Source organism: Trachypithecus francoisi, unplaced genomic scaffold, assembly GCF_009764315.1.
Source record: "Trachypithecus francoisi isolate TF-2019V2 unplaced genomic scaffold, Tfra_2.0 Lachesis_group12, whole genome shotgun sequence".
NCBI classification, from domain to species: domain Eukaryota; kingdom Metazoa; phylum Chordata; class Mammalia; order Primates; family Cercopithecidae; genus Trachypithecus; species Trachypithecus francoisi.
Genome location: NW_022681457.1, coordinates 106,556,469 through 106,580,849, shown reverse-complemented (window position 1 = coordinate 106,580,849; position 24,381 = coordinate 106,556,469). Strand labels below are relative to the sequence as shown.

The following is a 24,381-nucleotide window of genomic DNA, read 5'->3' as shown; positions in this document are numbered from 1 at the left end:
GCTGCAGTGCAATGGCACAATTTTGGTTCCGCAACCTCCGCCTTCCAGATTCAAGTGATTCTCCTGCCTCAGCCCCCTGAGTAGCTGGGATTACAAGCATGCACCACCACACCCGGCTAATTGCGTATTTTTAGTAGAGACATGGTTTCTCCATATTGGCCAGGCTGGTCTTGAACTCCCGACCGCAGGTGATCCGCTTGCCTCGGCCTCCCAAAGTCCTGGAATTATGGGCATGAGCCCCTGCACCTGGCCTAGATTCTTACTATTACTACTACAACTACGACTACTGTTTATTCTTCCCCAAGCAAAATATGCCTGCTTGGTGTCTCTTCGCCTTAGAAGGGTCATTTCAGATGAATGGTGCTGATGAGTGTGATGGGTGTGTTTACTCTCCCACCCCCCCCATACACACACCCCAGAGAGCATTGCACTGTCACAGGCATTTCAGAAAACACAGCCTCAAAAGCCACAAAAATGAGGCACTGATGGTGGGAGCACTAGACATCATGGTCTAAAGGTGATAACAGAAGAGTGGGAGGGAGATTGGTGAGCCAGGGGTCTTCGTTGATGAGTCTTTGCATCTCCTGTGAATACAGTAGAACACAGGCAGGTGGCCTCACCTTACACTGCTCATTCTGTTGCCTGACTTTCTACTTGGGATTATTCTTGTCCAGGAAGTTATGTAGAGTTGATATCTGTGTTCACAGCTGATCTTCCACCTTTGATTGAACACGTCCTGGGGCATGGGATCTAGCCCAGGCATAGGGCACATTAAAAGCTGCTGGCTTTTGATCTTGGTTGGCCAGAGACTGTAACAGGGATAGGAATGGCGATGAGGATGGAGATGGCATTGGGGTTGGGAATGGGATGGAAACAGAAAGGAGAATTGAGTTGGAGATGGGGATAGAGATGTGGTAGAGATAAGTGTGGGGACAGGAATAGAAGTGGTGATAGGAACGGAGGTGGGGATAGAGATGGGGGAGAAGATGGAGTTGAAGTTGGTCATGAGATGGAGACAGAAATGAGAGAATAGGGGATGGCGATTGAGGATGGGGAGGGATGGAAATGGAGCTGAATGTGAGGATAGAGACAGAGATGAGAATGGAGATGGAGTGGAGGTGGGGATAGAAATGGGAATGGAGATGAGGATGGGGAAGGGGATATGGATGGGGATGGGATGGAGATAGAGACACAGATGGAGATGGGCATAGGGTAAAGATAAGAATAGAGAAGGAGATTGAGATTGAGATGGGGCAGGAGATTAAGATGGGGATGGGGAAAAAGATGGGGGAGGAGATGGAGATGGGAAGGAGGCTGGGGATGGGGCAGTTATGGGAATGGAGATGAAGATGGGTTTGGAATGGTGATAAAGATGAGGAAGGAGATGGAGTTGGAGATGAAGATGGAGTGAGGATAAGGGTGGAAATGGAGATAAAGATAAGGAAGGAGATGAAGATGGAGACGGGGATGGGGATGTGGATGAAATGGGGAAAGGGATGGGGATGAGGATGAGGGTAGGAATGGTGATGGGGATGGGAACGGAGATGGGGAATGAGTCGGGGATGGGGATGGGAATGGAAATGGGGGATGAGGTGGGGATGGGGATGGGAATGAGGTGGAGGAGGAGATGGAGAGGGGGAGTAGGGTGGGAATAGGAGTGTAATAGGGGAAGCCTAAGTGAAGGAAGGCTGTAGACTCTGAGGCTCTGAAACTGGCTTTTATTGGGCTATGTGGGTAGGAATGCCATACTTGGTCAAGAGAAGGGAAAGAGAAAAGAAGAGGGAGATGCTAATAGTGACGTGCAGGGTGAAGCATCTGTCAGCAGCCAGGAACTCCTGGATGGAGATGGCTCCCTGACTGCCGGCACTCAGAGCCATCCACCAGGAGACAGGAGGTGAGATGCAGAGTGACGTTTTCCTAGGACTCACTGACTGGGGAGTATATTGATGGGGAGGGTGTGGGAAGCCTGAGGTGTCCACGCTGATATTAACCGCTCTGCTATGTCATCGTCCATACAACTGAAATCTGTTATTGTCTTACGAGCTTGATTAACTATACATATTGCTAACACCTGCTCAGAAATATAACGAGAGATGGGAACACAGCTCCAATCAGGGTCTGTGTGGGTGGTGCGCGTGACTCAGGTGCAGATCTCCTGTGTGTGTGTGTGAATGCTTGGGGGGGTGGGGAGTGTAAGCACCATGCTATGCAAAGAACCCTAGCCAGGATTTGGAAGGCTAGGGGCCATTCCAGGCTCTGCCACTGACTTAGGGTATGATTGTAGCCAAACCTGTGTCTCTCTCTGATCTCAGTTTGCTTACTTATAAAATGGAAAGTCTAGACCAGAGTTGTTCAAGAGAAGCATAATGTAAACTACATATGTCACTGTAAGTTTTCTAATAACCACATTAAGATAAGTTTAAAAAAGAAAAGGTGAAATTAATTCTAGTAATATATTTATTAAACCCAATATATCCAAAATATCATCATGTCAACATGTTACACTTACAATATATCTTACACTCTTCTTAAAAAACTAAGATTTCAGTTTTATACTTACAGCACAAGTGAACTTGAACAAACCACATTTCAGGTGCTCCCCAGCTGCATGTGTGAGTGGCTGCTCTATGGGACAGCCCGAATCTAGGGCATTTTCTGATCTCCTCACTAAACTGTGAATGCCCCAAAGGTACGACCATGTTTTATTCTCCCAGTCCTTAGCAAGGAGGCTCAAATAAGAATGTTAGTAAATCACACTGACAATAAGCACAGCTAATATGTAATTGGGTGCACTTTGAAAACACTTTGCAGGCACTACATTACTGAATCTTCACAAATACCTTATAATTCCGTTTTTCAGATCAGGAAACCAGGTTCAGAGAGGTTAAGTAACTTGCCCAAGGTCACACAGCTAGTAAGTGGTACAGCTAATCTTTGAAATTTGGCTAGTCTGATCTACAGCCCACCTCCTTAGCCATTGTCCTATACTACCTCCCTTATTTGTAGTCTTACAAATAATTAAAATTGCTACCCTGCATTGCCAGTAAATTACACATGCTATCACATTTACTCTTCAAAGCAAACCTCTCAAAAGCCAGGCACAGTGGCTCACACCTGTAATCCTAACACTTTGGGAGGCTAAATTGGGAGGATCACTTGAGGCCAGGAATTCAAGACCAGCTTGAACAACATAACAAGACCCTAGCTCTACAAAACATAAAAAGAAAAAAACTAAAAACAAACAAACAAAACAAAAAAACAGGAGTGGTGGCACACACCTGGGGTCCCAGCTACTTGAGAGGCTGAGGCAGGACAATTGATCACTTGAGCCCAGGACGTCAAGGCTGCTGTGAGCCATGATTGTGCCACTTCACTCCAGCCTGGGTAACAGAGTGAGACCCTGCCAAGAAGAAGGAAGGCAGGAAGGCAGGAAGGCAGGAAGGCAGGAAGGCAGGAAGGCAGGAAGGCAGGAAGGCAGGAGGCAGGAAGGCAGGAAGGCAGGAAGGAAGGAAGGAAGGAAGGAAGGAAGGAGAGAGCGAAAGAGAGAAAAGAGAGAGAGAGGGAGGGAGGGAGGGAAGAAGGAAAGAGAAAAAAAGAAAGAAAAGAAAGAAAGAAAGAGAGAGAGAGAAAGAAAGGAAGGAAGGAAGGAGGGAAGGAGGGAGAGAGGGAGGAAGGAAGGAAGGAGGGAAGAAGGAAGGAAGGAAAGAAAGAAAGAGAAAGAAAGAAAAGAGAAAGAAAGAAAGAAAAGACAGAAAGAAAGAGAGAGAAAGAGAAAGAAAGAAACAAAAGAGAGGGAGGGAGGGAAGAAAGAAGGAAAGAAAGAGAGAAGAAAGAGAGAGAAAGAAAGAGAAAGAAAGAAAAAAAAGAAAAAGAAAGAAAGAGAAAAGCAATACTCTCCTCTCAAGAAGGTTCTAGGTGTCTGATCTCTGTTTGCTCAGTGAAGGTAAGAAAGAATGAATGATTTTAAAGGAGCCACCTGCCTGGTTCTGAGCCTCTAGGATTCTTGGAGGGTATCCTGATACCTACTCACCTGCCATCACCAGCCACGCCAGAGTTTTACGCTAAGCTCTAACTGCAGAGGTCACTGATCTTTAGGGTAACTGAGTAACTGGAGGCACCCACAGCATCCGTTCCTGATGGAATTGGATTATAAGGCATCCATGGAAGGTAGGTGAATGTTCCTGGTAGTTCAAATGTGTACTTACATCTAAAGGCACCAATAGATACAAGCTCACTTTTTCTTCCCAAAGGTTGAGGTGGCTCAGCTTCATGTCAGAGGCTGGGCTCTGGAGCCAGACGGTCTGAGTTCAAATCCTGGCTCTTCCTCATACTGGCACTGTGAGCCTGAGTAAGTTGCTTCACCTCTTAAGTTTCCCCATCTGTAAAATGGGAATAAATAAACCCAACTAGTAGACTGATGGTGAAGACGGAGATAATGCACACACGTTAAGAACTCAGAACAGGTCCCGATTCCTAAGTGTTAGCCATTGTGGGTTCTTGTGTGGGATCCAGGTTTTCGGTCGAGTTTTGGAAAAGTTAGATTGCAGAATCTGCAATTTCTAGGTAATTGACGTGTTCTGGTGTATTTTCCCCTTCTCGGAATTCCTATCCCGCTTACCATCTGTTTTATGCGATCTTACGCTTAATTACAATTCTCCATCTATTGTTCTCCCATTGTTTTCTGTGTGCTCTGCTTCTCTTGCCAACAGCATGAGTTGGCTCCCTGAATGAATGAATGACTCATACCTGATTTCATTTCACTAGGCCTTGAAATAGAGTTGCCTGAGTGTCTGTCGCCCCCACCTGACTGTGAACTTTGCAATGCTTTACCTGTTTCATCATTGGGCACCTCCTGGCAGCACCTGTTATCATTCCCAGCACCTAGTAGGTGTCAGGAAATGTTTGTCGAATTTAATTAAACTTAACTGGAGTGAAAACCCCCTGCAGGAAGGAAAGGCCCATACCTCTTTATTTTCTCTGCTTCCCTCCCTGCGCATGGCCCAAGGCTGGGTAAGTCAGAATTGACAGATTTTCCCAAGCGAGGCTCTAAGATTCTGGCTCCTGTCCTGCTGATTATGAGGTGGTTAGGGAAATAATATCAGAAATCACAATAATAGCAAATTCCTACCATATGCTAAGCCTTTCATATGTATTAGCTGGTTTTGTCCTGCAAAAATGTCTGCCAAGTATTAATGTTATTCCCATTTAGCAAACTGGGGGACTGAGGCTCACAGTTTTGGTGACCTGCCCAAGCACATGGAGGTGGTGGTGACTGAGCTGGATTCAGACCCAAGTGTGCCTGATGGCCCAGTCCCTACCCCTTGCGATGCCCCATAGTGTCTGGGAGCAAGGGTTTTGACAAACCAGCCAGGGGCAGTGGGTGAGGAGAGAAGAGAGGTTGAGTGGGTGGGAGGGGTGGCCAACAAAAACAAACCAACTTCCAGAAAGGAAGGAAGGAAAGACTCCTGGCCGCAAATAACTGTCCAGATGCCCCCATCCGAGTGTATGGTACCATCTTCCCTAGCTGAAATTCCCGCTCTGTTTTCAGTCTCTTTCAAATGCAAGCCAGACGATGTCACTGCTCTCACTGATAACTTTCAGTGGCTCCCCATTGCTCTCAGAATAAAGAAGAAAAACCCGTAACCCATGCTTTAAAGATGAATCAGCCCTCTGGGGGCTAGGGCAGAAGAAGGAGGGAAAAAGCCCCAAAGTGTAGCAGTTGCTGTTTTTTGTGATGTGAAAATACTCACTGTGACAAGTTACAAACGGTTAACTGCTGGTTCACAGAAATCCTGAAAATGTCACAACCTGTTCCAGCATGCCAGTTCAAGTCATAATCCCCCTGACAGCATGCCACATGCTCTGTGCCCTGCCCATATGCCCAGCCCCGCTGGGCACCACATTCCCCCTGGCCTGCCCCGCTCTCTCCTGGCCAACCTACTGCCGGGCCCTGGCACAAAAATAAGCCAGGCATGGCGGCACACACCTGTGGTCCCAGCTACTTTAGAGGCTGGGAATCTCAGGGTTTGTTAAAACTCAAGGTGTTAAAACTCAAGGCTCCTTCTACCTGCCACGCTATCTCCCACCCACTCTTGTGACCTCAGATCACAGCAGCAATGTGGCTGCTTCAACAGCGTCTGCCTGGAACTCCCAGGCTCGGGCAGAGTCCCCTCAACACACCGTGATTCCTCCGGGGATCTGATGCACTTCACACTTTGATCTGTGCCATCTCTTGATTCCTGTCTGTCTTCTGCACTAAGCTGTAAGCTCCAGGAGGACAGGGCTCTTGTCTATATTCCCAGCAAGGACGTCTTCCTCACTGTAATGGATGCCAATGGCACCCCCTGGAGTTCGACAACACCTGCCCTCCCCCACCCCCGGCACCCAACATGGACCTGGGCCATCTTAGGTCATCCGTGAACTCTTCCTGAATCTTCCAGTTGAGTCTTTGTCTTCCTGTGCTTCCTTTTGGCGCAGCTCCTCCCACCTCCATTGAAGTGGTGGCCGCTGACACACCAGCCCCCTTCAGCCGCTACCAAGCCCAGAACTTCACGCTAGTCTGCATCGTGTCTGGAGGAAAACCAGCGCCCATGGTGAGTACCCCTGGGGTGCCCAGCTCCTTCCCATCTGCCGAACCACCCTGCTTCGGGGCTGGTCCAGCTGTAGGTGTCTCCACTGTGCCTGGAGAGGGAGTGGTTGGCCAGGGCTGACTCTGTCCCCGTCTGCCTTTGTCCGATCCCGTTTACCCATTGGATCGGCCCAGGCATCCGTGTGCCCCTGTTGCTCCCCATCTCCCCATGCTGAGAACCCCCACTCCTCCTGGAGGCAGAGTCCTAGAACTTCACAGCAGGAATGGCCTTCCGGGGGGCCCAGGATCCAGCATGCCAACCCCAGTTATTGAGTCCAACGGAGACAAATGAAACGGGGCCCCGAGAGGGAAAGGGGCTTGTCCCAAGTCACCGTGGCACTCCTGACAGAGCTGGGTCTCAAGTCCGTGTCTCTAGCTCCAGTTTCACTGGCCTTCCCAGAAGCCCACGTGATCATCAGGAATCCCATCTGAAAGAAGGAGGGAGAAGATGGAAGGAGGGAAGGAAAGGAGAGAAGGAAGGGAGGGAAGAGAGAGGAAATTCCTTTTAGACCAACTTATTAGACCCAGCGTAGTTTCTTAGATATTTGTCAGTGCAGTTCATGAGATTTTTCATGACCTCTTGAAGGAGGTCGGGTAGGAGGTGCAGCATCTGGAGAGCTGGGGTCCCAGCCATGCTGTACTCACCGAACAACGGTGAGCAGGAAATCCCCCCTCCCCACCTCTGCCTCTGTTTCTGCAACGAAGTTGAGGGGGCTGGACAATATTCGTTTTTCAGCTTTTTTAGAAGCACAAGGGCCCTTCTGGTCTAAATGGTGTACAGGGAAACCTCATATGTATGACATTTAAAAGTGAAGAGAGGCCAAGTCACTCTCATTGACATCTGAAACACCACTTTAGAACCTGTAGGGTTCCATGAAGCCCGTTTGGAGAAACTTCCAGCTACGTACCCTTTCAGTTTTGACATTTTATAATATTTTGTGTCTTGATCCTATGAGTTCCATACAGTACTAGGATTTAGCAAGGTGTGGAGCTAGAGCAATGGGTATGTAGGGTTATAGTTCAAGATGGGAGCCAAATGGTTCCCCTCATTCCAGACCCAACTGTCTCCCAGGCATGGTCCAATAGTGTGGCTTTGGGAATCTAGGCCAGCCCTGCCTTGGGAACTGGTGCAGGGTGGTAAATGGGTATGTAGAGGCCCAGGACAGGGCAGTAAGCAGGTGCACAGAGACACAGGTGAGGCAGCAGGCAGGGGCACAGGGATGCAGAGACACAGGTGGGGCAGTGGGCAGGGACACAGGGACACAGGTGGAGTGGTGGGCAGGGGAGTAGAGACACAGGTGGGGCAGTGGGCAGAGGTGCAGAGGCACAGGTGGGGCAGTGGGCAGGGGCACAGAGACACAGGTGGGGCAGTGAGCAGCAGTGCAGAGACACAGGTAGGATTGTGGGCAGAGGAGTAGAGACACAGGTGGTGCAGTGGGCAGAGGTGCAGAGGCACAGGTGGGGCAGTGGGCAGGGGCACAGAGACACAGGTGGGGCAGTGGGCAAGGGTGTAGAGACACAGGTGGGGTGGTGGGCAGGGGAACAGAGACAAGCCTCATTCCCTAGGAAGTGGACCAAAAAGGTAGCTTCAAAGCCAGTTGCTGAAAGCAGGACATGACCCCAGATTTTCTCCTTTGGAGGCCCTAAAGAGGTCCAGTCTCCCTAAAATCAGGAAAGCTGTTTTTTTCTCACAAACAGAAAGTCCTTTCCTGAAAGGCACAAAAAAAGGCTTTTCACAGCCCAGGGGCTGCAGGAAGACCCCCCTCCTACCCATCCTGTCTGCCTGCCCTGACATTTGCGACATGGCAATAAAATATTCAGATATAAACATGCAAAAGAACCTCATCTCCCCAAATCCCAGGCATCTTATGTTTGCCTGAGACATCAGAACTTCAAAGAAATTCTTTGATATAAATTACAAACCTGCATTTAAAGCACTTTTCAAAAAGAAGAAGGAAAAGAAGAAAATAAATGGGGAAAAAAAAACCCAACGCAGGCTATCATGTGCATAAGAGACTCTTCATTGGCGTTACAAACTCTGACAAAAATCCCACATTTCATACCCCCCATCCCCTCCCACCTCCTTCACCCCCCTGCAGCCCCTCCCCCTACACACTTTCCTTCCGCTCCCCCACCTGTGTCCCAGAGAGCTGCATCCCACTTTTCCCTCTCCTGGCCCCCTATCAGTTTATTTATCTGATTTATTAAAAATACATCTAATCCCCACAGGCCTCTGGGCACATGTACCGAAATAAAAAGACAGCAAATTAAATTAAATACCGCCTCCCAAAACTTGAGCTCCCATTAGCAGAGAAAGCGAGGAGATGTTTGCTCTCACCTCCTCCCCACACCTAGCTTCCTCCCACACATGCACCTGTTTTCTGCCTTCCAACTCCAAAATACACATGCACACAGACTCTTTCTTTCCTCATCCTCTCCCAACTTCTCAATCTCTGGTGCCTTCCATTTTTTCCTCATCCCCATGCCCTCCCCGAGTGGTGCCCTTGGACCCCAGGTGACCGCCATGGTGTAGGCCAAGGTCCCCATTTCCCACGTGGTTCCACTGACACATCCAACAGCCCCATGAAGCAGGTGTCTTATTCTTCTCTTGACAAGTGAGGAAACTGAGGCTCACAAAACCTCACCAGTTGGTAAATAATGAGATTGGGCTGAGCCTCTGCCCCAAGGGCCTGCATGTGTTCCCATTATACCACACTGGCTCATAGTTCTTGGCGGTGTTGGAGGGAAAGAAGTGGGGTGTGGGCGACTGTCTAGGCTGCTATGCTCTGGAAGAACTGGCATCCTGTACCCAGTTCATCGGAGAGCCCACTGGGAGGTTGAAGTTAGTAGCACAAAATCTTTTTCCACACCTTCCTTGCAATGGCAGGTTTATTTCAAACGAGATGGGGAACCAATCGACGCAGTACCCCTATCAGAGCCACCAGCTGCGAGTTCCGGCCCCCTCCAGGACAGCAGGCCCTTCCGCAGCCTTCTGCACCGTGACCTGGATGACACCAAGATGCAGAAGTCACTGTCCCTCCTGGACGCCGAGAATCGGGGTGGGCGACCCTACACGGAGCGCCCCTCCCGTGGCCTGACCCCAGATCCCAACATCCTCCTCCAGCCAACCACAGAGAATATACCAGAGACGGTCGTGAGCCGTGAGTTCCCCCGCTGGGTCCACAGCGCCGAGCCCACCTACTTCCTGCGCCACAGCCTCACCCCGAGCAGCGACGGCACTGTGGAAGTACGCGCCCTGCTCACCTGGACCCTCAACCCACAGATTGACAACGAGGCTCTCTTCAGCTGCGAGGTCAAGCACCCGGCACTGTCGATGCCCATGCAGGCAGAGGTCACGCTGGGTAAGGTTTGGTGGGGGCTCTTCTGTAGAGCTCTTGCAGACCTGGGTGTGGTGAGAGCCTTGGAATAGGGTTCCCAGGCTGAGGACACCTATGGAGAGGGGGAGGAGATGGAGCAAACTGGAGTCAGGATGAGCGCAAAGGGTAGAGTCAGGGTTCTTGGGGGGGTTGCTGAGCTGGATTGGAGAAGATCCTTGGTCATATGTGGGGAGGTACCTACAGGCCAAGGTAGTTTGCTGGGTTGAGCTAAGAACATGAGAGATCAGAGGAGTTTGCTAGACAGGGTCAGGGACACAGGAGATCAGGGGAGGTCAGAGGAATTGCTTCAGAGCCAGTTTAATTTGATATAAATTACAAACCATTTAAAGCACTTTTCAATTAGGATTAGGTCAGGAACATGAGCGGTCTGGGAGGTCTTCTGGAAGGATCAGAAACAAGAGACTGAGGAGATTTGCTGGGTTGGGTCAGGAACACGAGAAGTTGGGGAAGAGCAAGGGAGTTGCTGGGCTGGGTCAGCAACATAAGAGGTCAGGGAGTTTGCACAGCCCGGATAAAAAAGATGGAAAGTCAGAAAAATTTGCTGGATTGGTGTTAAAAACAGGGGAGGTTTTCTAGGTCAAAAATGGAACCAGGAAGTTTGCTGGGTAAATAAAGAACACACAAGAGTCAGGTTTCTTCAGGAAGGGTTGCTGAGTCAAGTCAGAAGCACGGAAGGCCAGTGTGAAGACCAGGGGAGGCCAAGATTTTTCGAGTCAGCCTCAGGAGCACAAGAGATCAGAGGACATTTGTCGGGTCATGGAGAGGAACCTCGAGGTCATGGCCTGCTCAGGGAAGTTTTCTATATCACAGGTGGGGACAAGGGAGGTGACAGGGAGATTTTCTGGATTGCATATGAGCCCAGTGAGCTCAGAGGACAGTTGCTGCATAAGGGTTTCGAACCTGGGAGGTGGCAGGCTTGCTGGATCAGGTTTTAGAATTTTGAAAATCATAGGATGCTTTGGCAGGTTGGGGTCAGGAACACATAGGACATGGAAGGTGTCGCTCTGGCTTACACTTTTAAGTACAATGAAATCCCTGTCATCTGTGGGTATGTGGGAGGCAGGCAAAGAGGACACTGGGTGCCCAGAGCCAGCTCAGCCCAAGAGCCCAATCTCTGTCCATGATCTGGTCCTCTCCCCACAGAGCACCAACCCAGGGATCCCCAGAGCACAAAGAACTCACTCCCTTCCCCTTATACTTCTCCTACCCACTGACTCAGGACAGGGAAGGGGGAGATGTGGAATCTTCACTGCTGGAAATATACAAGACTCCGGTTGTTTGTATGGACTGGGTGGGTGAGGGCATGGGATGGGCAAGATGACCTGTACTTGTCCTTTCACCTATGTCCTTTGAACCTTGATCTGCAGCCCCCAGCAGCTCCTCCCTAAGCCCAAGATGCCTGGGCTTGTACTCCAAAACTCCTGTAGTGTTCAGGGGCTGCCTGGCACAATCCACAGCTGCTAACCCAGGCCACTCATGACCAAGGGCTGAGAGTGGTGACTGATGAGCATTGGGACTGCAGCTTGTGTCAGGTGTTCCAGAGGGCTTCTGTTTTAGCTGGACCACCAGAAAACCCAACACTTCCTCAGTATCAAATACCAAAGAAAAGGATTTCTTGTACAGACAGTATGTACTGTGTGCCAGGAACATCTGCAAGGATTCTCATCCAATCCTCATAAGCACAAGTTGGCCGTGTAGTCCCATTTTGCAGATGAGCAAAACTGAGGCTCAGGTTGGTAGAGTCCCTTGCCAAGTCACTAACTTTGTATGTAGCAGCATTGAAATTTCAAGCCAGGTTTATTGGTGCCTTCTTCACTCACTACCATGCCAAACACTGAACTCACCAACCCCAGGACTGGGTGTCTTGGCTGGTTATGGGACTGGTTCCCTGAAGACCCATTACAATGGCCCTTTGATTTTCTCTCTCTCTTTTTTTATTTTTATTTATTTATTTATTTTTATTTTTTTGACAGAGTCTAGCTCTGTCGCACCCAGGCTGGAATGCAGTGGGTGATCTTGGCTCACTGCAACCTCAGCCTCCCAGGTTCAAGTGATTCTCCCGCCTCAGTCTCTCAAGTAGCTGGGATTACAGGTGCCCGCCACCACATCCAGATAATTTTTTTTTTGTATTTTTAATAGAGATGGGGTTTCACCATATTGGCCGGGCTGGTCTCAAACTCCCAACCTCAGGTAATCCACCCGCCTCGGCCTCCCAAAGTGCTGGGATTACAGGCGTGAGCCACTGCACCCAGCTGCCCTTTGATTCTCACAGGCCACCTGCCATACAGAAACTAATACTAAAGGCTAACATCTACTGAGCAGCTACTATATGCCACAGACTGTGTCTTCTCTTATATTAACCCAGTGAGGTAGGCACTATTATTATCCTATATCACAGAGGAGGAAGCTGAGGCTCAGGGGCTTTAAGATGACCAAGGTGAGTGGGGGAGAATTCAAAGGCTCCAGAGGCTACTCTAAGGCTCTCACTTTGCCTCCTCACGGCATCCCTCTGTCATAGGTGCCCACCTCCTGGGTACTCTTTGTTCATCAGTCCATAAAGATATCACTGGGGCCAGTTCCATTTTTGACCTAGGCACTGGGCCAGGCACAGTGGCTCATGCCTGTAATCCTAACACTTTGGGAGACTGAGGCGGATGGATCACGAGGTCAGGAGTTCAAGACTAGACTGACTAACATGGTGAAACCCCATCTCTACTAAAAAAAAAAAAAAAATACAGAAATTAGCCAGGCATGGTGGTGCTTGCCTATAATCCCAGCTACTCAGGAGGCTGAGACAGGAGAATCACTTCATCTCAAAAAAAAAAAAAGAAAAAACGAAAATATTACAAACATCACTTAAGGCCAGGCCCTGTGCTAGGTGCTGAGATCTTCTCAACCCAGGGTCTGCTCCGACCCCTCTCTTGGTCCTCCCACCTTGCCAGCCCTTCGCCCCTCTCTCTGGATCCTCCATCCTTCCATGGCCTCTTCCTCCCCCAACAGAGCAGCCTCCACCCTTTACCTGGTTGCTTATTTTATGAAAGACCCCTCCTGACCCTCTTGTGGAAGCTCTGGCTTCCAGCGGGGTGGCACCCTTGCCCCACCTCACCAAGAATAAGGATGAGAAAGACAAAAGGCCAGATATAGACTTCAAGGCAGCTGGTGGAAAGTGAGCTTGTAGCTGATATCTCCTAGTGATGGGAGGGGGTGTGCCCCTGCTGGCCTGTGTGACCCTTACCAACAGCTCCCCAAACCACATTAAAGCACTTGCCTGCTCTGTCCTGGATCCCAGGCCCTCCCTTAACTGGAGTCGCCTCTGTGGGCACCCCCGCTCGCCATCATCAGAGCAAGGGAAAAGAAGGGACCACTCATAAACAGTGGGCCTGGACAGGCAGGTCTGTGCACACTGGTGGATTTGGGGCATGGGGGACACAGCAGGGCCACCAAGATGAAGGACCCTAATTGGGTGGGTGAGTAAAGAGACACTTGGGCTGACTTCCTAGTCTCCCTCGACTGCTGAGTGAGAACTCAGACTTCTTAACGTCTCTGAGTCTCAGTTTTCTGACCTGATGAAGGGGGAGAATAGTAACCGCACAAATATTTTGAGCACCTGCTCAGAGCCAGGCTCTCTGCAAGATGCTTTCCTCACCAGGTCTCCTTGAAACCTGCAGTGAACCTGTGAGGCCGCTGAGAGATGCTATCATATTATTCCCATCTGACAGGTGAGGGACTCAGGCATAGAGTAACCTTTCTTAGGTTAGCCAGTCAAGGCTGTCTGGCCCCAGAACCCACGTTCTTAACCACTGTGCTCTGTAGCCCACCTGTCAGGGTTGTGGTGAGGTGTCACTGAGCCAGGGGGTGTGACCAGTGGAGAGTGCCATGAGCCAAAAGGTCGTGAGTGTATGCACCTTGCACCATCAGGGCACCCTGCACTCTGAGTGAGACAGTGGGATGGATGAGATGACCTCAGAGCACAAAATCCAATCATTCAACAAGGATTTTGAAGATCAGGCCAACAAGGGTGGGGCATGTCTCCCTGCAATGAACCTTCTTCGCTCTTGCTCTTCCCTCACAGGGATGCCCTCCCCAGCTCAAATGCCACCCCTCCAGGAAGACTTCTCTGACTCTCCTCCAACCCTTCGAGCTGTTTATGCCTCTTCTGAGTTCTTGTCTCACCAGATTTGTACCTTTCTCGTGATCTAGACCACAGATGCCTAAGCATCCTGGCACCCATCTTACTAAATGGCAACCATGTTCTTCCTATTGATCAAATCAGAAACCTTGCAGCCACCCACCTTTTCCAGTCTTTCCTCTATCCCACATGCAAACCGTCATTAAGCCCTGGCAGCTCGACTTCAGAATATATCCCAAATCTGCCATTCCTCACAGTGTCCTCTCCGAATACCCAACCCAAGCAGCATCAGTTCAAGCCTGGGTTATTAGAGTAGCCTTCAAACTACAAGTAGTTCTGCTTCTACTTTTGCACTATCCTATTTCCCACCCCGATTGATCTACTTAAAATATAAATCAGAGCATGACACCTGCCCAAAACCTTCCTGTGGTAGACAAATAGTTTGATAAAACAGGATAGAGTCCAGAAATAGACCCACATACATAGAGTTCATTGATTTTTGCCAAAGACCCCCAAGGCCATTCAATCAGGAAAGAGAAGTTCTCTTAACAAATGACCTGAAACAAATGAATAGGCATAAGGAAAAATTGAACCTGGACCCCTACCTCGCACACACACAAAAATTAATTTGAAATGAATCATAGATTTAACCATAAAAGTCAGCATCATGAAGCCTCTAAAACAAAACATAGACTTTGTGATATTGATGTAGCAAGGATTTCTTAAAGTGGTCACAAAAAAACTAAATGAAAACTAAATGATAAATTGAAAATTGGTAAATTAGATTTAATCAAAAATTAAATCTTCTGCTCTTACAAAGACATCCTTGAGAAAAATGAAAGGCAAACTATAGGATAAGAGAAAATACTCTCAATACGTATATCTGACAAAGCATTTGTAACCAGAATATATAAAGAACTATGGCAAATCAATAATGTAAGACAACCCAATTTTTTAAAAAAGAAAATATACAAATGGCTAATAAACATGTAAAAATGTACACTACATTATTACTAAAGAAATGAAGTTTCTAACCTCAGTGAGATACCATTTCACATCCATTAGACTGGCTAAAATTTAAAAAACTGACAATACCAGATGTTGACAAGAATGCAGAACAATCAGAATTCTCATGCTTTGCTGGTTGGAGTATAAAATGGTACTACTACTTTGAAAACCTGGCAGTTTCTTACAAAGATAAAAATATTTCTGCTCTTATGACCCAACAATTTCACTCCTAGGTATTTACCTGAGAGAAATGAAAACATATGTCCACAGAAGCTTTATTCATGACAACAGCAACAACGACAGAACTGTAAATAATCTAAATGTCCATAATAGAAAAATGAATACACAAACTTGTAGTATCTTCATATAACAAAATACTTTTTGTAAATACAAATGAATGAACTCATGATACCTGCATTAGCATGGATGGAGCTCAAAAACATGTTGATCAGGCTGGGCACGGTGGCTCACACCTGCAATCTCAGAACTTTGGGAGGCCGAGGCAGGTGGATCACTTCAAGCCAGGAGTTTGAGACCAGCCTGGCCAACATGGTGAAACCTTGGCTCTACTGAAAACACAAAAATTAGCTGAGTATGGTAGCTCATGCCTGTAGCCCCAACTACTTGGGGCTAACTACTTGAGGCTAAGGCAGGAGAATCCCTTGAACCTGGGAGACAGAAGTTGCAGTGAGCCAAAATCATGCCACTGCACTCCAGCCTAGGCAATAGAGTGAGACTCTGTCTTAAAAAAAAATAAAAAATAAAAAAATAAAAAAAAAACTATTGATCAGTAGAAGCCAGATGACAGAGCACTCACTGTGTGAGTCCATTTATATGAAATTCTAGAACAAAAAATAAATCTCCATTGATAGAAACAGGAACTGTGTTGACCTACGAAGAATGGAAATTGACTGGAAGGAGGCCTCTGCTCGAGTCCTCTACTCAGAGGGTCCTTCCTCGAACACTCTATCTAAAGCAGCCTCTTCCTCCTGGTTCCTTCAACCCCTTCTCTTGCTTTGTTTTCTTACATAACTCATTTCCACCTGCAAGTATATTCTAAATTTGCTTATTGTCTGAATCGCCCACAAGCTAGGAATTGAGATTTGGTTTTAGATGTTATGGCAGTCAGGTGAACTGGCTTAAAAAATTCATTCTTCATATATTTTTTAACTGTGATAAAATTTACCTATTGGGAAATGCAGGTCCTTCAGTGCACAACTTGACAAATTTTAATAAATGTGAATGCTGGTGTAAATACCATCCCAGTCAAACTCTGGGCATTCCCGTCATCCACTAGAATTTAAATGGCACATGGGCAGAGTCTTTATCTTCCTAGTTCACAGAGTACAGGGCTCAGAACAACCCCTAACATAGTTCTTAATAAACAACTGTTTGACAATTAATTAATTAATTAATGCTTTTCTAGGTTGTTGAGAAGATTAAGTAAGGTAGTGCATACAAAGTGCTTATAGTGACAGGCAGAGCAAATATTCAGGAAATATAAGCTACTGTTATTATTCATCATGGTGTTCCCAACAGTGACCCTGGATAGTGACCACCACAAATTAGGTGTATGGTAAAGAATTAGATGGATAGAGCAAATGAATAAATGGATGGGTAAGCAAACTGGTGGGTTTATAGGTGGGTATGTGGATGGATTGGTGGATGTTTGAATAGATGAATGAATAAAATGAATGCCTGGATGGATGGAAGGATGGATGGATGGATGGATGGATGGATGGATGTTTTGATGGATGGATGGATATTTGGATGGATGTTTGGAGGGATGGATGAATGGATGGATATTTGGATGGATGGATGGATGTTTGATGGGTGGTTGGATGAATGGATGAGTGTTTAGATGGATGAATGTTTGGATGGATGGATGAATGGATGTTTGGATAGATGTTTGGAGGGATGGATGAATAGATGGATGTTTGGATGGATGGATATTTGGATTGATGGATGGATGGATGGATGGATGGATGGATGAGTGGGTGAATGGGTGAGTGATTGTCTTAGAAAACACCCAGAATTCCTGGGGGAAAGCTAGAGGAGCTTTTCCTTGAGATTCCACAATACTATCCTTGCATCAGGATGCTCAAGAGAGGTAAGGAAGGCAACTTATATGTCCAGGATCTTTTTCATTCCCTGAGCAGATAGACATCACTTTACATTTCACACTGCAGTCTTATCTCCCTCCTCCATTGTCATTTTCAGAGTGTTTCCTCAAGCAGGGTGGTAGCCTATTCTCCCCATTTGTGGGTTAGAAAACTGAGGCCCAACAAGTTGAAATGACTCATCCAAGTCATGCAGCCAGAAAGTAGAGGGCTAGGCATCAATCCTGGGTCTCTGGACTCCTACTCTTTCTCTATGTCCAGAGGTTGACAGGCAGAAAAGTCCAGAGACTAAGAGCATTCCTTTCGGGCACTCTCAGACATTGTGGTCAGAAGCAGACAAGTAGGGCCAGGTTTCGACTGTCTGGAGCTGCTAATGGGCCAGGCTCTGAGTGTCAGGAGCCTGAGGGAGGAAGGAGTGGGGAGGCTGAGAGCAGCTGGCTTGGCTTCCGGAAGCAACATCTTAGCGCAGCAGTGAAGGAGGGAGTCAGGGACCATCTGCTGCAAAGGCTCTTGTCTGGTGGCAGCTGTCAGGATAGAGCTTGAAAGCAGCGAGGGAGGACCAGATCCCTCCTCTGCCCACCCTCTGTGCCCCTGCCCAGGATCAGATGCACACAGGAGCCCAGGAGCCGGGGTGCCCTGGGTGGAAGAAGGCACCCATCTCTGCCTCACCTCTGCCCCTGGGCTCTGAGCCTCCCTCTGAAGCCCTATGTGCCGTCACACCTTCCTATAGTGTGACCTTGGATAAGTCACTGCCCCCCTGGAGGGCCGGTTCTATGACCTGCACAATGGGTTTTGTGGTAACTTGCCTCATAAGTACCAGAATGGTGTGACCGTCCTAAAAGGAAGTCTAGCGCATGCTTGACACCTGAGAAAGGTTGGTTCCCTCTTCTCTTAGAACCAGCAGGCCCAGGCCCAGGCCTGAAGGAGTAAGGCAGGCCCTTTAGAAAGCAGGGCAGTGAGGAATCTAACCTAGAAGGGAAAGGTGTCTGCCGGGTCCTCCATGGCTCCAGCCTTCTCCAGGACTGGGATGCCCTTCCGCGCCCTCTCCTGGCTGCAGCCAACAATGCCACCCCAGCAGCACTTAGAGCTGCCAAGATTACCCAGGGTCAGACTGCCCTAGACCTGGTTTCCCATCTGCAAATCGACATCTACAGCACTTGAGAGTTCATTTGAAAACCCAGAAACTTACTTGGGCTCCCCGAGCCTTCATTTCCTTATGGCGACAATCTCAAAGGCTGGAAGGCTAAATGAGATTATGCATATGGCACTTCATAGGTCCTGGCTCTTAGGACACGCTAAACAAATGTTAGCCATCAAACCTGCCACTGCCTGATGTTCCTAATGGCCCCGTGTGTTAGGCAAGGGGTATCATTGTTCCCATGGTACACTTGGGAAAGCAAGGGGGAACCATTCATCCAAGGGCACACAGAACAATTAGAGCTCAGCTCGCAGGTCTCCCAGGCCAGTGGCCCTTCCACCTGACTGACTGGCAGATGCAGCTGCAGAACCAGCCCTTCCCTTCCCAGTGATTCCCCTACCCCTTGGTGCAAGCCCTGCTCTTCCCACGGATGCTTCCCTAGACCCATGTGGCATTTCAGATGTCTTGCTCATGGTTTAATTAATAGTCCTTTGATTTCATTCTCAGAGAATGAAGTTGGCAGTGCTTGAGAGACCACCCACATCTGCCAACTGCTCTGATTTCTGTTCTGAGAGCTTTGAGTCAGAAAGAGAGGTCTGGGGACCAGCAAGGAAAGGTGGGGGTGATCCCAGGGCAGCCCTAGGGCCTCAGGACAAAACTTTTCCACGCTTAGAAGATGTTTACACAGAGTAGCACAAAGCATAGAGTACCAAACAAAACCCTCACCCCTTCCTCCGGCCCTGGAAGCTCTATAGGATCTGTCTCCCAACCCTCTTCCCTACCTGACCTGCCTCTGTCCCATGCCCTGGCTGTTCCCTGTGCCTGGAATATGCCTCACGGGCTTCACAGCTCAGCTTAAATGTCACCTCCTTGGAAGAGGCACCCTGACCACTATCTGAGGATGTCACCCACCAACTCTGAGCCCCCTTCCCTGGGTCTAGTGATCTGCATGGAGCACGGTCACTCTCATCCTGTTTTGCATATGTGCTTGTTTGCTTACGCACTCTCACCCCTACTGAAGTGGGAGCTCCGTGTCAGCAGGCACTGGGTCTTGTTCACCATATCCTCTGCTCTGCTCCAAATGGCTGGCTCCCTAATTATTGTTGAGTGAGTGAGTGAATGAATGAATCTGGGGAAAAGAGTGCTGGCAAGAAGGTCAGGAAACATGGGTAACTGGTTCTGTGAGTGACCTTGGATAAGCCTCTACATTATCCACAGAGTTCTGTTTCTCAGCTGAAATGACGAGAACAGACCCAATGATCCTGAGTGGCTCCTCCATCCCTGATATTCTCAGGCATTGTTCAGAGGATAGCCATGCCCTTGGGCATCTTGGCTTTCAAGTTCAGAGATATAAAGGGACTGAATAAGAGGTGATACAAGGAAGTGAGGAAGAGAGGCAGGGAGGCTGGGCACAAGGAAGGAGGTGGTCTTCTCACACCATGTCCATCCCTACCCAGAGGTTCTAGAAAAATCCCACTGGGAAGATTAACCTGTTAGAAACAGCACTGAATCAGGAGGAGGAGACCCACACCTTGATCTTGGCTCTCCTCAAAGTGTGACCTTTTTCAAATCGCTTCATGACTCTCTGAGGCCCAGTTAACTCAGCTGGACAAAGGGACTGATGACACCAGAAATGCACCTCCCAAGGGGGTAGCGTGGGTGGGAGTTGGGGGTACCTCAAGTCTGGCTGCTGGCACAGGCTGCTCCCCATCAGCAGCCTAGTAGCACCTGCCCCAGGTAAGTTTCCCTCCCTGACCCCACCGTCCACTGGGCCTCTCTGATCTTTTCCCTCATGGTACTGGCTTGTACTTCTCGGTTGTCTGTCTTTCTCCCCTACTGATGTGTGAACCACCCAAGGGCAGGAATTGTGTCCTATATAGACCATTGACTCCCCAGGTCCTAGAGAGCATCTGATTCATTGCATGGGCTTAGGGAATATGTCTGAATGAATGCAGGTGTGAATGAATGAATGAATGAGCACACTGAGCTTCTAACAGAAGCAGCTGATCCCAAGGATGTTGATCGCTAGACTAGAACTTTCTCTTCCGTGTACGCTGTCCCTCCTTTCCTTACTCTCTCTGACCTGGCCTTTCTCTCCCTACAGTTGCCCCGAAAGGACCCAAAATTGTGATGACGCCCAGCAGAGCCCGGGTCGGGGACACAGTGAGGATTCTGGTCCATGGGTTTCAGGTCAGCCTCTCTCTGAGCATCTGGGAGGGTGGTGGGGGGTGGTAGAGGCATCGATCCAGCACCAGCATTCCTGGCGGTCCTCTCTAACACCCTTCCCTCGATCCCCAGCCACATCCAGTGGGTTTCAGTTTCCCAATGTGTAATTGAGAGAATCGGTTCCCATGGGGAATGGCAAAGAGGTACATGCATGTTTCACTCCTCTATCTAGAACTCAGAGTAAACCTAGCTCTTCAACGAGACATTCTCTTCAGTCCCAGACTCCCTCTCCTCCTGGAGTTCAGGGCAGCCATTCGCAACCCATCAGATGAGAATGCTGTGGCAGCCCCGGCCAGGCATGCCCATGACCCCTTGCTGCTCTGGCAGAATGGGCCCTCCTGTGACCCAACTCTCCCCTGCTCTGGCCAACAGAACGAAGTCTTCCCGGAGCCCATGTTCACCTGGACGCGGGTTGGGAGCCGCCTCCTGGACGGTAGCGCTGAGTTCGACGGGAAGGAGCTGGTGCTGGAGCGGGTTCCTGCTGAGCTCAATGGCTCTATGTATCGCTGCACTGCCCAGAACCCACTGGGCTCCACCGACACGCACACCCGGCTCATCGTGTTTGGTATGGCGCGCTCAGCTGGGGACTGGGAGAACAACTACAAGGACGAGTCCTGGCTGGGAAGTATCCCCAGGAGGAGGAAGCAACAGGGGCCCAAATCCCCTAAATTTGCCCTGGGAGGGGGCCCCACTGGGAGGCAGGGTCGTTCGGTGGTTACAACTATAAATAAGCTTCGGACTCAGAAAGAACATTAGGCAAACTGCTTAACCTCTCTCACTTCCTCCATCTGCAAAAGGGGGCTGATACTATCCAGCTCCCCTGGAGGTTGTGTGGCTACACTGAGACACTGCGTGTGATACCTCACAGCAGGTGCTGGGTAAAGGGCCAGTCCTTTCCTGAGCTCTGAATGCCATCCACTCTTTGGTTCTCTTTCTGTTTCTTTCCAACAGAAAACCCAAATATCCCAAGAGGAACGGAGGACTCCAATGGTAAGTCTTCACCCTCAGGATTTTTTGCTTGAAAGAGAGTGGCTTCTGAGGCACCAGAAAGCTGTGGTCCCCCACGCTTCCCATGTGCATACCCTTGTCACTCCCCGACCCCTCAGGCAGATCATTGCCCTCTAGTAGGGCAGAGTCAGATTCTAAAGTGGGCAGAGGTAGGGACTGAGGCAATAAAGGGGGACTCAGCCTGCCAAAGCAGCCAGCTGAGATTTCCGGGGCCAACTGTGCCCCATCTCACTGTCCATGGCATCTCTGGCCCTCTCAGCTCAGAGCTCGGTCTCACTGTCATGGCATCTCTAGCTCTCTTAGCTCAGAGCCCGGCTGCTCTGACCTCAGAAGGATGTGTCCAGCCTCGATCGTAGGGCTGCGTTCTGAGGCTCTGAACCACTCCATGGGGTGGTTGGGAGCATCGACGGATGTCTTAGTGCAGGCCCTTTATACCATCCTCCCTGGGCTGCCCCCACCCCCCAACCTGCTCTAGCCTGAGCACCACTCCAAGGGGCACAGACACTGCTCCCAGGCCTGCCGCACCCCCGCCCTACATGGAGCCAATCTCACAGTTCACAATGGAGGCTCCCACTCTTGGTCCTCACTGCACCATCTTCATGGCTTCTAGGAAGTCTGACCACAGCCCAGCAAGCCTAGGGGTAGGGGAGGGGATCATGGACAGTTAGGTGGCCAGGTGGCAGAGCTAGTCTTCAAACCCAGTTTTTCCTGATGCTGAAATCCGGCGTCTTTGCTGGGGACCTGGAGGCTCTGCTGTTCTGGAACAGGGTTGGGTCTGCAGGCTCTGACCCTTTTCCTGCCTCCTGGCACAGGTTCCATTGGCCCCACTGGCACCCGGCTCACCTTGGTGCTCGCCCTGACAGTGATTCTGGAGCTGACGTGAAGGCACCCGCCCTGGCCACTCCATCGGGCACTGACATCTCCGCGACCGGTTTTCATTTCTTTTCTAAACTATTTCCAGTCTTGTTCTTAGTCTCTCTTTCCGTCTGTGTCTTGGCTTCTTCAGTCGGTTTAATTAAAACAAACAGAACAATTTTCCCCACCTCGGTTTGTGGCTCTGCATTCTTTATCTACTCAGTAGCAGCAACCGGGCCCCTCCTCCTGGCATTCAGTACTGGGACAGGCACTGAGAGGGGAATGGCAAGGGAGATGGAAGGCATGCTCTTCCCAGATGAACAGTGGACATGGGGCTCACTATCTCACTCAAGTCCTAGCATCCAGGTGTGGAATGTGGCCAGAGACTTGAGAAATCCAAATTCTTCGGGGCTAAGTGTAATAGTCAGCTGTTGCCACAATAATGCTGTGTAACAAACCAGCCCAAACCTCAATGGCATGCAACAACAAGCATTTGTAATTATGTTCATGTTCAGGTTAAAGTGGTTCAGCTGATCTAATCTGGGCTCAGCTGGGCAGTTCTGCTTCAGGCAGCAGGTCAACTGGGCTGGACTCCAAGCTGTGGGTTGGGTTCAGGCCTCCTCCATGGGTTGGTTGGTGTCATGGGTGTTTGTCTGGGGCCCACACTAAAGGGGAAGTGACTACCTGACATTTGATCCTCTTGTGGTACATCACCAAAGCTCAAGAAGAAACTCAAACCATTCAACCACGTTTAAGGCCTCTGCCTGTGTCATGCCCATGAACACTCCTTTAGCCAAAGCAAGTCACATGGCCAAGGCTGACATCAGTCAAGGTCACATGTATGTCAGTGGTAGAGGTTTCTCAGAACTTTCTACTCAACCACTACAAACTCGTCAGGACATTCAGCTATTAACTCAGAGAGAAGGGCCAAGAGTCTTTGGAGAGGGGTGGGGCTGGCCCCTCTGAGCCATGGTCAAGACTTGCCATTCACCAAGAAGAGCCCATGGAAGATTGTAAGCAGTCTGGATAGGATAGGTAGGCCCTGCTGCAGTAACATATTGAGCCCAGAGTCTTACTGCCTTAACACAATTGATGTGGTTTGGACCTGTGTCCCCATCAAATCTCATGGTGAAATGTTATCCCCAATGTTGGAAGTGTGGTCTGGTGGGCGGTGTTAGGATCATGTGGGCAGATCCCTCATGAATGGCTTAGTGCCATCCTCTTAGTGATGAGTGAGTGAGTTCTCGTGAGATCCGGTTGTTTAAAAGTGTGTAACACCTCCCCACTCCCAACTGACTCTCTCTTTTGCTCCTGCTTTTGTCATGTGACGTGACTGCTCCTGTTTTCCTTCTTGCCACAAGCAAAACCTCCATGAGGCCTCCCCAGAAGCCAAGCAGATGCTGGCACCATGCTTCCTATACAGACTGCAGAACCATGAGACAATTAAGCCTCTTTTCTTTATAAATTACCCAGTCTCAGGAATTTCTTTATAGCAATGCAAGAACAGCCTAACACAATAATAAAGATTTATTTCGGGCTCATGAGAAGCCCAAGCAGGTTAAGCAGCCCTGTTGCATCTTGTAGCTACATCACCTGGAACATACAGCCTCCAAAATCCCCAGGGGAGGATAAGAGAAGGCTGGAGTGTCACTGTGGTAGGCACAATAATGCCCTCTCACCAAAGATGTCCATATCCTAATCCCTAGAACCTGTGAATATGTTACCTTCCATGGCAAAAGGGATTTTGCCGATGTGATCAAGTTAAGCATCTTGAGATGCGAATATCAGCCTGGATTATCCAAGTGGGCTCAATGTAATCACAACATCCTTATAAGAGGGAAGCAAGAAGGTAAAAGGCAGTAGAAGGAGAT

General features: G+C 49.1%; 1 protein-coding gene across 1 annotated transcript in view; it reads left to right on the top strand.

Moving 5' to 3' along the window:
* IGSF21 (immunoglobin superfamily member 21) overlaps positions 1-22,698 on the top strand; it is a 269,631-nt gene extending 246,933 nt beyond the window's left edge. Inside the window, exons 5-10 of the mRNA XM_033228095.1 lie at positions 6,478-6,593; positions 9,516-9,990; positions 20,526-20,611; positions 21,020-21,212; positions 21,599-21,637; positions 22,468-22,698. Of these exons, the coding sequence (XP_033083986.1) occupies positions 6,478-6,593; positions 9,516-9,990; positions 20,526-20,611; positions 21,020-21,212; positions 21,599-21,637; positions 22,468-22,538 (980 nt within the window). The 3' untranslated portion in view covers positions 22,539-22,698. The remainder of the gene's footprint in view (positions 1-6,477; positions 6,594-9,515; positions 9,991-20,525; positions 20,612-21,019; positions 21,213-21,598; positions 21,638-22,467) is intronic.
* The last annotated feature ends 1,683 nt before the right edge of the window (positions 22,699-24,381 follow it).